General features: G+C 44.5%; 1 protein-coding gene across 1 annotated transcript in view; it reads left to right on the forward strand.

Moving 5' to 3' along the window:
• The window catches only part of LOC111862868 (ecdysone-induced protein 74EF), an 88848-nt gene that overhangs the window by 49074 nt on the left and 26114 nt on the right, over window positions 1-13660 (forward strand). Inside the window, exons 3-4 of the mRNA XM_023848635.2 lie at window positions 5940-6047; window positions 7359-7529. Of these exons, the coding sequence (XP_023704403.1) occupies window positions 5940-6047; window positions 7359-7529 (279 nt within the window). The remainder of the gene's footprint in view (window positions 1-5939; window positions 6048-7358; window positions 7530-13660) is intronic.

Here is a 13660-nt window from a genome sequence, read left to right on the forward strand (position 1 = left end):
AAAGTAAAGCTATCCCTGTAACAGGCAGTGAAGGCCCATAGGGTTGTGAGATGTTGAGGGTCCCACATTATCTAGACAATCGGCTCATAGATGGCGGTAAGGTTGTTAGCCTTACGCGCCGGCCGCGCTTTACTCCCCAGGAAAATTATTTAATTAATTCCTGGTATTCAGTTCTGCTAGAGGCCGACTCGACCCCAGGGCTGGAAGGATTAGGTCAACTGTAGACTTGTAGCATAGCCCCTCAAGCAACTACGCTACCGCGCACGCTTTCCGATATTACGAATTCGTTTCTTTCCGTTATGCACATACAACGAAGGGGCCATGAATTGTTGTATACTCCTTCGTGCATAATTTGTAATTGCAAATGTTTGCAGTAAGGCGGAACGCGACTTATGCAATTTCATTATCACATAAGGTAAAGTCCTTGTGCGTAGTTAATTAAGCACAATGCCATGAAGGCGTGTGGGGGAGTGGATGTATGGATCCACATCTTGATCTCGGCACTATTGGAGGTGAGTGGTCAGCTTCACGTCTCGGCCGGTTTACCCCCGGGGAAAGAGCCCCGGTACCCATTGGGTAAGAGGCGGGGTGGGGCCCAGAGTCGGTCTGGACGACGTAGAGAAGAGAAAATTCTTGACCCCACCGGGACTCGAACTCGGACCCCTCGGTCTTTCCGCTCGTAGCCAGTCACTATACCGACTGCGCTATCCCGGCTCTATTTCATTAATATATAGAGTTATTAATTTTTGTAATAGAAATGGAACAGGCTTAGGCATAATCTTGCTAGCAGTGGCTGGATTTGTGTTGTGTAATGCGGCACAGATAAGGTATCGGTCCTCGCGAAACGCACTGAAGTTTTATCAGTTCGTGAATTAGGAAAGATTGAAGTGTGGTTCGTTGTGGAATCGAGATGCCGCCATAGTAATTTGTCGGCATGTAAGGGGATCGGTATGCAGTTAAACATGCGAAATAAAGAGCTTGACTCGAGTTGCATTTAGCCCGTACGAAGCCTGAAGTACTACGTCACATAGCTGTTATCAGACCTGCGCATGCCTGACCAGGGTCACGTTCCTCAGCACTTTGTCCTGTAAGGCCTTGAATGCTATTGCTTGCAAGTAATTATCACGCGATTTAATTTAGAGAGGAAGAAACGTATCTCTTAGCGTCTAGACGTGCTGGACTCTCCCTCCCTCCCTCCCTCCGCTGTAGGGCCTTCCCGAGCTACATTGGAGTCCGTGGGGCCAAGCAGTTTCGAACACTAAAAATTACGTGTAAAATGTAAAGTTGTCCTCGTGCTTAACTACTTCAGCACTACGTCATGAAGTCGTATGGGTGAGCGGATCCAAGCATTCTTGACCTTGACACTAGTTGGATGTGAGTAGTCATCTTCACGCTCCGGCCGCTTTACTCTTGGGAAAGAGCCCTCGGTACTCCCGGGATTGGAGGCTGGATGGACCCCAGAAGCGAGAGGAGAAAAATGTTGCCCCTACCGGGACTCGAACTCCAACCCCTTGGTCGTCTAACTTGTAGCTAGTCGCTATTCGGACTACGCTATCACGTCTCCCAAAAATTATGTGTATTGTACCATTTGATTTGCTTCACGATCCAAAGCTCGGTATAGTGTGATATTTCGCAAGTAAACGCTGTTAATAGGTACGTAAACACGTGTCACGGATGGCAATATACAAAATAACAGCGGGTCTTTGATATCCACAGAGAGGACGGAAAGTGTCTGTCCAGTTCTCACCAACTGTACAGATATGGAGTTCCCTGCTCATCGTTCATATATGGCGTTAGAGGTTTAAAATTACGACCCATCTTCAGGATTGAAGATAGAGGCAACTGGTTCCTCCGAAACTCTGGTACGCATCTGCCAGACTACAGAGCATCACATCAGGTTTTCCGCTAACATGAGAGTTATGTTGTAATTTCCACTGTACAGTAAAATATGTGATTTGATAAGCCTGTGGTTGCTCAGTAGTGTTTACTTACAGCAGCTAGGGGCAACAGATGTAAGTAGTTAAAACACGAGAAACCGAAGAAGCAGAGAGAGACGGTTGAGACAAAGGTCTGACTGCTGAAAGAAGCGCGTGCGTCAGTATGACGTGATACAGGTAATGATCCTGACGTTAGTGAAACAGGCGTTAAACTTTCAGACGGCCGAAGCTGAGTTATATGGCCTACCTGAAGCTGATAAACCGTTTAATATGCACATTTGACCCTACCACGAGGTATGATCCTATCTGTGCTACTAGACTTGCCTCAGCGAGCAACGGAGCGATTGGAACCAGGTCTGATAGCCAACGAAAACTTTACGATATGACGTTTCGCACAAGACGAATTACTTAATAAAACTTGAAATATGTCGAAAAGTAGAACGTTGCTGGTTTGTTTACTTCTTGGAATCAGACACATTGTTCTTGTTAGTGCTGTATGCTTCTCGATCCGTCTCGAAATTAGGTGTCCAAGAATAGAATTCGTTCGTAGCACTAAATTTTCGCAAAATGTTGAAATCTGACCAGGGTAACTCCGACCACATGAATTTCGTGTCGAAGTGGAGGAAGCCAGAAATTCATCCAGACGCCAAATCTGCAGTAAGCAGTTATACTGACAGTACGTGAAATGACAAATGTTTTCGGAAGACTAACTACAGTACTTCATCTGCCGTAACGTTGGATGTTGTGCCTTGATATCATTGGCAAACTTCCAGGATGAATCGAGTTAATGACAAAGTTTTATAGACAAATGAATAGATATGCGATATGTATTATTAATAACGAAAACAGTCGCCATTATTTAAACCCCCCGAGAGCAGAAGGATTTCATTCAGCAGTGGCCTTGTACTTGCAAGTTCAGTATATTTCGCGTTGTATTGAATTGCGCGTCAGGCATTGGTCGCCAGGAGCAGATCTGTCAAATTGTTGTGCAATTTATTTCTGCAGACAGTGTCACTGGAAAGACTTCCTCCAAAAGTGTGTTGTAACTCTTAAAAGATTATGACATAGGTCCTGTTTTTCGAGAACTGTGATGCTGGAAGAGCTGTGACGGGTCAGACAGTACACTGGGTGCAAAGTAGGTTGTTCCCACATAAACAGGAGCGCGCTCTCCATACCCCGTGAATAGAGTTCTTTGCTAGATTCGTTCTCATGTTTTTCTTCATAAAAAATATTTAACTAAAATTCTTTATTTTCGTTTTATATTTTTGAGGCTTAACGGGACTGGGCATGAAGCCTACGCTAGAGAGTGAAACTGGGGTTGAAGTGGATTTTTAAGAAAATGAGTGGGGCTGGATTTTTTTGACAAACAGCAACTGTCAGCTTCTTAGTGATTCTGCTGTGTGGCATTAGTTATAATGAAGGCGCGGTCTTTATATGGAATTATTTAGTTATAACATAGGCACAGGCATTTATTTGCAGGAAAATTTTCAAAATTCAAGAGAGACATAATCAATTTTCAAAGAGCCGCAGGACTAATCCAGTTACAAAACAGTTTGCAAGAAAACAAGGACCATTGTGCTTTGTTTGCTGGTCGCGTCATGTTGCCCTCAGTGGTTGTAAAGAAAGGGTTGTAATGTTTTGCAACGGAGGGTGGATACATCTGTCACAACCCCGCATATTTCTACCACAAGATGCACGCAACCATCTGCCTGGCCTCGTAACATTACAAACATCTTCCCTATTGTGTCAGCGACACCTGACAGATGGAAGCACCTTTTCATTCATATTTTCGCAAACACGATTGCCTTATTTTGTAAAGGCCATTAACCCGCACTGTTTATCGAACATTTCGCAGCTGCTGCTATTAAAAACAAGGTCGGGGTCACAGTGTCACGTGATAGTACAGGAGAAGCACAAGGTCGTGTTGAGACGGGCGCCGTTGGATTGCTTGGCACAAACAGCAGACGGTCAACATAAATAGCTGATCATTTCACCTGCAAACCTGATAATGAGCTTTACTTGGCGTTGATCAACTTTCTTAAGTCTTGGATTAGCATCGTTTCAGCTTTCGACGAAAAATGCTAAAAACATATAAACCATATTAGTAGCAAATATTTTAATAGCGTTTGATCTGTAGTGTGAGACAAGGAACAGAGAACATGGATGGGATTAGATGTCCGTTACTCTCAGACAGGTCTAGTGCCAGGCCAGAATTGAAGCCTGAACCGGCGGCCGTGCCATCTGGTCACTGGAATGACGATCGACAAGGGTGAACTGAAGAGAGACTTCCTCATTTCCACCGTGACTCCACAGATCCCTCATGGACTGAGGTAGGATTGGCTTCTAGGCCCCGAAATTAAGAGCCAACGCCAGAACCCGAAGAAAAATGATGTAATTGAAAGTGGTACTTACGGCCAGTTGTTTTTATTTTAACTGCCTCAGGCGACTCGCATGATAAGATGTAGAGTAACTGGGTCAGTTTAGCAGATTAAATCTTGGGAAGTTAATAGTTGCTCAGCAAGTTAAAAAAATGCCTCTCTTCTATGGAATCCGAAAGTTGATTGCGTTGTTCACAAGAATCCGCCACTGAACCCTTAGAGCAATATGGTTCAGCCCCACGCCCTCATACTCCCCTTCACGCGTATGGCATAATATTTTGTATGCCCCGACCATGGCATCCTTATTAATTTGATCACGGCAATAAAGTTTAATTAGGCATACAAATTATGAGCATGAAGCTCCTCATTATCCAGTACTCTCCGGCTTCACGTTACTTCCTCTCCACATAGCTCCAAATATTCTCAGCATTTTATTCCCTTACACGCGTGATCTCTCACCCATATAAAACAACAGGTGGGCCTTTATTTAAACATGCAGCTGCAAACCGTGGTGGTTCCAACACAGTGGCATTTTGTTACAGATGCGAATCACTAAATTATCTTCAAGTGATGCCACTTTCATCCTAGTTTTCTCTTCAAAATATCTGGAGCAAATGCGCGCTAGAAATACGCGTAGAGCTTTCTGTGATCAAGAGATTCTGACAGCTGAAGTTGTACTGAACGTCTCTTGGTTTTGCTCACAGACTTGCCGGACAGTAATTGGAATAAGTAAGGTCAGCCTTCCTCGTCTGCCGGTGTATCATCGTCCTCACCTTGAATTCGAAGATTCATAACCTCTAAATTGGAAACACCACCGTGAAAACTAACAAAAAAAAATGTAAAATAACATTAATATATGCAAAATTAATTTTGTAACATTTAGTTAATAATGTTTAAGAGTCACTGTGGACACTGAATACAGTGAAGCCACTGAAAGAAAGTCGTGGACGGTGAGTCGGCGACAGTTCGGGAACCCAGAGGAAGGGGAACACCCTCCGTTAGCAGCCGCTACTAAGCAACGGTTAGTGAAGACGTGATTGGACACTAGTATGTGCGTAACAGTGAACTGTAAAGTGAAGTCACGCGCTGTATCAAAGTGTGCAGTAAGTTGAGTCGTCAATCGAAAATTCGTCTGTTGTCACCCTGTCACGTGACAGTATGAATAATTTGTGTTCAACATTATATTTCATTTCTGAACACTGTATTTCACTACACTGCGAACTGTCTTGTATTTTCCATTTGATCTCATAAATACAGTAAAACCCGTTCATGACGGAATCCGAACATTGACAACGGTTTTCCGTTTCAGATTGGTTTCATTTCAACACGCGTGCTAAGGCCTACGTCTGCTTTGAATTTAGAATCTAGATCACAAGCCAGAAATGTATGCCGCATTATGTACACTACACTCTTGTAGCTCTGCGTTTTCTCTGTTTGTTTCTTTGCTTTTTACTTTCTGTATTTCTCGTTTCATTCCGTTAATTCAGCCTCGTACCTCATTACTTTCATTCCATTCTTTCCCGTCTTTCGTTCCTTCATTTCTATATTTCCGGCCTCTTCTTTGTGTCTCTTCCTCCGTACAATGTACAAGTGCAATCTGACGTGTGATGTTCCCTTGTTGCAGGCTCTCTACCGCCCAGCCCTGCTGATTCCGGGGTCTCTGATGTGGACAGCAGCAGCAGTGGACACACGTCCAACGATGAGCTCAAGGCGCGCCTGCAGCTCACACCAGGTAAATGTTCCGTTCATCCAAATTTATAACAAAAACAAACAAACTCCGTGGTTTCAGTCCGCAAGCGAACTATAGCGACCGAGCTACCGCCCCTTGTCGGCGAAGTTCGTGCCAACTTTAGCGGATAGAGTGTACCGCGTGGTCAGCGCAACGAATCCCGTGCCAAACGATTAAGATGTAGTAGGCTGACCCTCGACATGTTAAAGTAATTAAACTTGAAGAGCACTGTGAAATGGGAATGGGTCGTGTCATGGGCGCATGGATGCCCTTCTCTGCGCAGCTTGCAAGGCTACGCAGTTCAGACCGAGTGCCACAGAAAGCAGCGGACAGTTAAATGGAAACGAACAGGAATTGAATCTGATGTTTTATTATTTTTTTAATTCGCTAAGTGGGGGGTGGAGTCCAGCTGGGTCCACTCGGCACGTCAGCCACTGCTTGGCCTGTTGTACCCTGCCCCGGTTGATTATGGTGGAGAATTTGATGGAATGAAGATTGGTAGGGGAAACCGAAGTACTCGGAGGAAACCTGCCCCAGCGCCACTTTGTCCACCACAAATTCCACTTGACTAGACCTAGGATTGAACCCGGGCCGCCGCGGTGGGAAGCCAACGACTAACCTCTGGAGCTTTTTATTATGTTTAATTTCAGTTAACTACCATATTTATTGCGTCACTGTATTACATTTGGTTGAAGAGGAGAAAAATATAAAATAAATTCTGAGAAAAACTAGTCACTTTCCTTGATACGACACGGACCGCACAGAAAACGACGCGTCCAGCAGTCATTCTGTTTTATTTATTACAGCGGGAAGTTCTTACCGAGCCGTTGCCTAGCAACAATAAGGGGAATAAACAGACACGGAGCGAGATGATCTCATAATCCATCTCTTGTTTCGTGTGTGTTTGTACCGAGCCGTTGCCTGGCAACGATGTGGGTATACACATACAGGCACAGACTCGTAGGAGGTATTTATGCTGTAGCTCAGATATCATGATATGCGTACCATATTTCATAAAGATTGGTTCGGAAATTCAATGTTGGAGGGGATTCACATACACGCAGACGGCAAGGTAGTCTCAGTAGCCTAGTTTTATTTATCAAAATATGGAAAATAGGCTAAAGGACGTATTTATCGGTCATGAAGATAGCTTGTGGCCGCAGTTACGAATCTTTGGCTGAAAATATGTCCGTGAACTTGTAGTTACCCGGAATTCTGAGGGAAGCCACTGCGATGGTGCCTTACATTTATGAACTGCAGTACCTCGCACGTCGCCTTCACAATATGGCTGATGACGGGACAAATTGCCCACAGGACCCGCGGCGAGAACCCCAGAGAGTCCTGGGCCAGGGCACCATGGGTTCCTAGCCCCATACTACCACCACCATCACCATCAGCAGCAGTCACAGTCCACTCTGCACCATTCTAGGAGTAGTCACCACCAGCAGCAGCAGCAGCAGCAGCACTATACTGGCAGACACCCCGGTGAGTCTATACAGAAGGACCCTAGTCCTTTAACTCATCGTGGTATTTTTTAATTCGCTATTGGGGGGGGGGGGGCCTACTGAGTCCCCTCGGCACGGCGCCCACTGATTGGCCTATTGTAGCCAGCCCTGGGTGATTATGATGATGGAGAATTTAGTGGAATGAAGATTGGCAGGGGAAATCGAAGTACTCGGAGAATACCCGCCCCAGCGCCACTTTGTCCACCACAAATCCCACTTGACCAGACTCGAATTCGAACCCGGGCCGCTGCGGTGGGAAGCCAGCGATTGTCTGCTTGTGCTATGACGTGGCCATTCGTGGTTACTATATGTACCACTTTCTTTAACATTGAGAAACTCTGCGTTTTGTCCACACAGCGTATGTAAGTGCTCCATATACATAACCATTTCCCTACACAACATTAGTGGTTGGTCTTTACAAAGTACATTGTGTTTCATGTCAAATGGCAATGGAGTATTATTCAGAAGAAATTCTGCTCCAGAGGGTTGAAGTTTTTTCTGTGGCCTGGACTGTACGTCTTAGGGGCCTTCACGAAAGGCACTTCACTCTTGTTCTCACACAGGGGGCCATAATGTAGTTACATTCATGAAAAGTAATAAATTGGCCGTGAAACTAGTCATAGTATACTCATTAGGATAAAAAGTTAAATAATACATGTAAATGCGCTGTATCTCCATGTTGCAATAGCTTCTCACACAGTCAGGGTAATGCAGGGCATGTACTGGTAGAAAGCATACAAATGGACAGTCTCAGAAACAACGAACGCCAAATTGTATGATATTTTCATGGCAATTAAACCTCACCGTGGTCTGCTACCAACGTTACGCAGGGACATACTGCCTCCATTTTCAGGCAATGTATTGTTTTGAAATAAGTTTAACTGTAGTAAAAGTAAAGTTATAAGAAAAGTGTAAGTTTGATTATTGGCAATACGAGTAGTACTGAAGCTAGAGGCACGTATCTCAGGAGCTTCGCTTTCCGTACGAGCGATAATGTCTGCAATTGGCTGTGTGCATAACTTGTGTAGGCCCGTTTCTTTACGTACGAGAAAGCCTACCTCCGCAGGTTAATGAAGAGATAGTGACGCCTGACAGGAAACGTGCTTATGTACTTGCCTTGTGCTTAACCTGTAGCCTCTATTGTACCGCGCTTGTCTGCATTATCTCAATTACATTTGCAGTGATGTTGTCATAGAAGCCAGGCGGGCTATAGACACGGAGTCCTGCCGTCCACCCCTCCCCCCTGTCCCTCTGTCTTGCCACATTGCGTAAATAGAAGAAACGGTAGATGGGGACTGAGCTATCCCGGCTGTCCATGTTCTGCGCATGAGCTGCAGCATCGACTTACTCTGCTCTTTTATTAATGATTTTATAAAAATTGAATTCACGGTGCAACACCATTTTTTAAAAGCTCATAGCCGTTCAGTCAACAGATTATTTCCAACTTTTAGGAACTCAAAACTCCTTAATGTAATCACCTTATTAAACATTCAGATATGTCTATATTTAAGTATGCTTATTACTAGTCGAAATGCGATGAAACAAGTTACTTGACATATTTCAGTATTTAATAATTAACAAAAATAATGTTTATGGAGGTATAATGATTGATATGAAACATAGTATAGGCCCTGAAGATGACCATTTAATTGGTCGAACATCTTACCTGTTAATTAACGTACAAGTACACTGCAGTACTCTTTATCAGTTGTTTTGTGACCGAAAGAAAAGAAATGCATGATATAGCATGCCTATGCATGGTCCCAAGCGTTGGTATGTATGTAGTCTGTGGTAGTTGCATGTTGGGTGGTGGCCACTAGCGACACGACGTCCATGCGTACTTTCGCCAAAAATTCGCCATTTGGTTCAGAAGTTGTTAGGAGGGGACATACCCACCTTTCCTTATACAACCAGAATACTTTTCTAACATATATGTTAAATCCATATTGTGTCCCATAGTGTCTGTGTGCGCCATTATGTAGACCTCCCCGAGAGGCACGTGTCCAAATTGAGAGTGCATTTGAAGTGACCTTAAGTCGTGATAATGTATTAACACTGGGAGTGCAGTGGGGCGATGAACCGCTCGTGCTGTGCTAATCTTGTTCAGATATTTCCTTTTTTCTTCTTTTATACTACCGCGTGTGTTCTTTCTCCCATATTTTCGAACAGTGGCTCAATAGTTGTTTCCAGAATATATGTATAAACTTTCTTTCCCAAAGCATTCCGCCTCAAGCCTGATTACTGATAGCGAAATTATATGACATGAGGAAAACGCGACAGAAGGAAATGGGAGGGACTCCGGTGTTGGTAACAGCCGTCTGCTGACGCACTACCTGGGGAGGCGTCCTGCTGGATGTATCAGCGGTTGGCGGGGCGAAGTACCGACTCAAGGCCTTCCTGGAGGAAATAGTGTGGCATGTTGGGCAGGAAAGGGGCAGTTATTATGGAACAACGTGGACGAGCACCGCTGATGGGGAAATGCCAGTCGTGTTTCCAGAATCGCCTCCCCTCGCACATTTGTAAAGATGCCCCAACTCTTACAACATTTCGTGAGTGGGTTTGGGATTTCGAATAGGAAAATACCTGTCAGGGACCGCTGGGACTACTACCTCACGAGGTAATTCTTAAAATTGAACGTCCGAGAAGAAAGTGGTCTCGTAGTCACCGCCGTGGGGACCTTGAATCCCACAGTCCTAAAACTGGTGATGAGCCTCGAGCTGTGCAATTTTGTGTACGTTTCTTACATACATGACAAAACTTAGAATGATAGGCTTAGGACATGTCTAAATGCAGAAGCGTTTAATCCGTATCCGAGGTCTGCTGCTGATGCATGTTCACAAAAGCAAGTATTCGCAAATTTAGGAGCATGGGTTAGAAGTGAAGTTATATGTATAATACTGCGTACTGCCAAAAAAAATCTGATATTTGACTTTTAATACTAATCTGAACTAGAGGTATGTTACCACGGAGATTGTAATAATATTATAGCGACTGGCTACGGGCTGGACGACGGAGGGGTCGGAGTTAGAGCTCCGTTAGGGTCATGAATATGCTCTTCTCCACGTCGTCCAGATTGACTCTGGGGTCCACCGAACCTCCTATCCAGTGGGCACCGGGGGCTCTTTTCCCGGCGGTAAAGTGTCCGGGGCTTGAGGCTGACCCTCACCTCCAACTAGTGCCGAGATCAAGAAAATATGGGTCTATACATGCTCTCCCCCATACGCCTTCATGGCGTAGTGCTTAATTAGTTAAGCACAGGGACAACATAACCCTTTTTTTTTACCTTTTACCTGTAATAGTACGTAGTTATCTCTGTCATCAGTAGCTGCGCGGTCTAAGGCATGAACTGTCTGCGCTCGCTCGGACGCTGGGATCGTGGGTTCGAATCCCACTTAAGGCGTGGATGCTTGGTGTTTGTATGCGTTTTATTCTTTATGTTGTCGTGTGTTTAGGTAGAGGCCTTACGACGAGCTCATCACTCTTCTAGTGAGTCTTACCGTCTGTGAAAAATGATTACGCAACTGAATAAGAGGCCTGGGCCCTGACTGGGCTGGAAGAGCCATTGAAAAGAAATCTCTGAGTGTCATAAATAATGTGTTAGATCTCAAGACAAAATAACGCAGGTCTCTTATTTCACGTGCTTTTTTACAATTGTGAGACGTCGAGGCTCTCACACTTTCTAGACAAACGGTTCACAGTTGGCGGTGAGGTTTTGGATACTCCAATTTCCTCGAGCATACTGTACTTCGAAATCATTGGCTGCAGTTGCTAATAATGGACAGGAGTCATTAAGAAGCTGGTTAAAATTTCAAAATAGCAATCCGGTATCTTTTGGCGAACAGGCGAGGTTAAAGTATTAATGATAGAATATTGTCAGGGGATTTTATGGCATGTTATTATGTTTTATGGTAACATTACACTGTTTGTTCAAAATTGACTCTTCTCCGTGTATGAATAAGGTCGAAATTGTTAACTTTCCAGCAGTTAAATTCAAAAGATATCCAAGACAGACTATTTTTCGTTCTGTTTTTCTTCACGTAAAATTTATTTGCAGCACATCTTAGCAACTGAGGCATCTATTAAGTGCATGTTCCAGACACACTGAAAAATGAGCGGTAGTCACAGGTCATGCTGTTTTTACGTAACTTTCTCCCTTCCTATGCATTGATAAGAGCGGATAAGAGGACAGCCGGGGAAGGCTTACTGCGAGTTATGTTGTCGGCGTGCAGGGAGCACTAGTGAGCTCTGTCGTGATGCGCAGGAACGCGGAGGGGGGGAGGTTGGCCAATTCCTTGTTGACCTTCAGCCGGGCTCTAGAAAGTCAGTGTGTCGTTGAACCAGGGCAACATAAGCAAGGCATTGCGGAACTGACACGTGATCTTACATTCGCCAGCGCTTCGTGTGGGCGAGAAAAAAGTAGCAGCAGGGTCTTGGATCAGCACGAACGTTCTAGGACAGGAAATGCTGCAGACGCTGCCAGTTTCATGAACTGCAACTTAACTGTGATGGACATTTGATTTTTATTTCATTCATCAAGGTTGTGAAAGTATGAAATACGTATTCTGTACTGCGCATATCGATAATATTTCTTGCATCACAGGAGCTACTTTGGCCGGTCACAGTAACAGCACTCTCTTCGCTTGCTCGGAAGCCGAGATCGTGGGATCGAATCCCAAAAAAGGCATGGATGTCTGGTGTGTGTGTATGCGTTTATTCTGTTTGTGTCGTTCTGTGTTTAGGTAGAGGCCTTATGACGGGATGATCGCTCGTCCAAGGAGTCCTACCGTCTGTGAAAAATGATTACGGATCTTATAAAGAGGCCTGGGCCCTGAATGGGCTGGAAGAGCCATTGAAAAAAAGTGTACTAACCACGTCGCTATAGCGAAATGTTAAAATGAAGCAGTTTTTATGAGAATTTTTAGAAAATTTTGGTCAGTAAACCTGAAGGAAATAGACTTCTCGAAATATATAGACACAGATGGAAGAATAATATTAAAAAAAGATGCTAAAGAAATAGCGTGGGAGAGTTTGAGCCGCATTCTTTTGGATCAAAATGGGGACAGATGGCTGGATGTTGCAACTCGTTGAATGCTTTGAGTAGCTGAGAAATTATTAGTCGCTCGAGAAAAAATTCTGGTCCTTGGAATTAACAGTTGTCACAGACACCATTTAAAAGTAATTTCATGAGGTAGGGAGTATTAGTAAATCACGATTATGTTTATAGTGAGTGCATTAGCATAAGAAAATCTGTTGTAACTAACTTCATATAGTTGAGTCCTTCCTGAGAAGCCAGCAGTTGCTCACTCACTAAAGAAATTTCCGGAGTATTATGGAGCCTGCCGTGTTCAGAAGCGCCCGCCTCTGGTCCATATCCCGAGCCAGATGAATCTAGGCTACACAGCCCATCCAGTTTTTCTGAGATAAAAAAAAACTCCGTGGTTTTAGTCCGCAAGCGAACTATACCGATCTAGCAACCGCCGGTCGTCGGCGAAGTTAGTGCCAACTTTAGCGGATAGAGGGTGTCACGTGGTCAGCGCAACGAATCCCCACGGCCATTAATTTCGTGTTTCTAGACCGGAGCCGCTATTTCCTAGAAATAGGTCCTCAGTTATCCTCACGAGGCTGAGTGGACCCCGTTCCAGACCCACTGCTTTTCAGAAAATCTGGTAGCGCCGGGAATCGAACCCGGGCCTCTGGATCTGCAGCCAGGAACTCTGACCACTGACCACATTTAAACATTATCTTATCTACGTTCTAGGTCTTCCTAGTTGCCCCTCCTCTTCCGGTTTTCCTGCCAGAACTCCGTGTGCAGTCCTGTCATGCGTGCCCGTCTCATTTTCTTTGGTTTGATCATTTCATTGCTGTTCGGCAAGGAGTACAAGTGACTGAGGTCCCCGTTAAGCAGTGTTCTCCAGCTTCTTGTTAGGTCCAAACATTGTTGTGAGCACCCTCAGTGTCCTCTCCTTAATGTGAGAGATTAAGCTTCACACCCGCACCAAACTACAGGCATGATTACACTTTTCATATTTTAATCGTATTGTTTTTAGGCAACAGGTGAGAAGACAAATGATTTTGTACTGAATGGTAGCCAGCACTACCCACTTTAAACTG

The sequence above is a fragment of the Cryptotermes secundus genome, unplaced genomic scaffold (assembly GCF_002891405.2).
Source record: "Cryptotermes secundus unplaced genomic scaffold, Csec_1.0 scaffold489, whole genome shotgun sequence".
Taxonomy (NCBI): Eukaryota; Metazoa; Arthropoda; class Insecta; order Blattodea; family Kalotermitidae; genus Cryptotermes; species Cryptotermes secundus.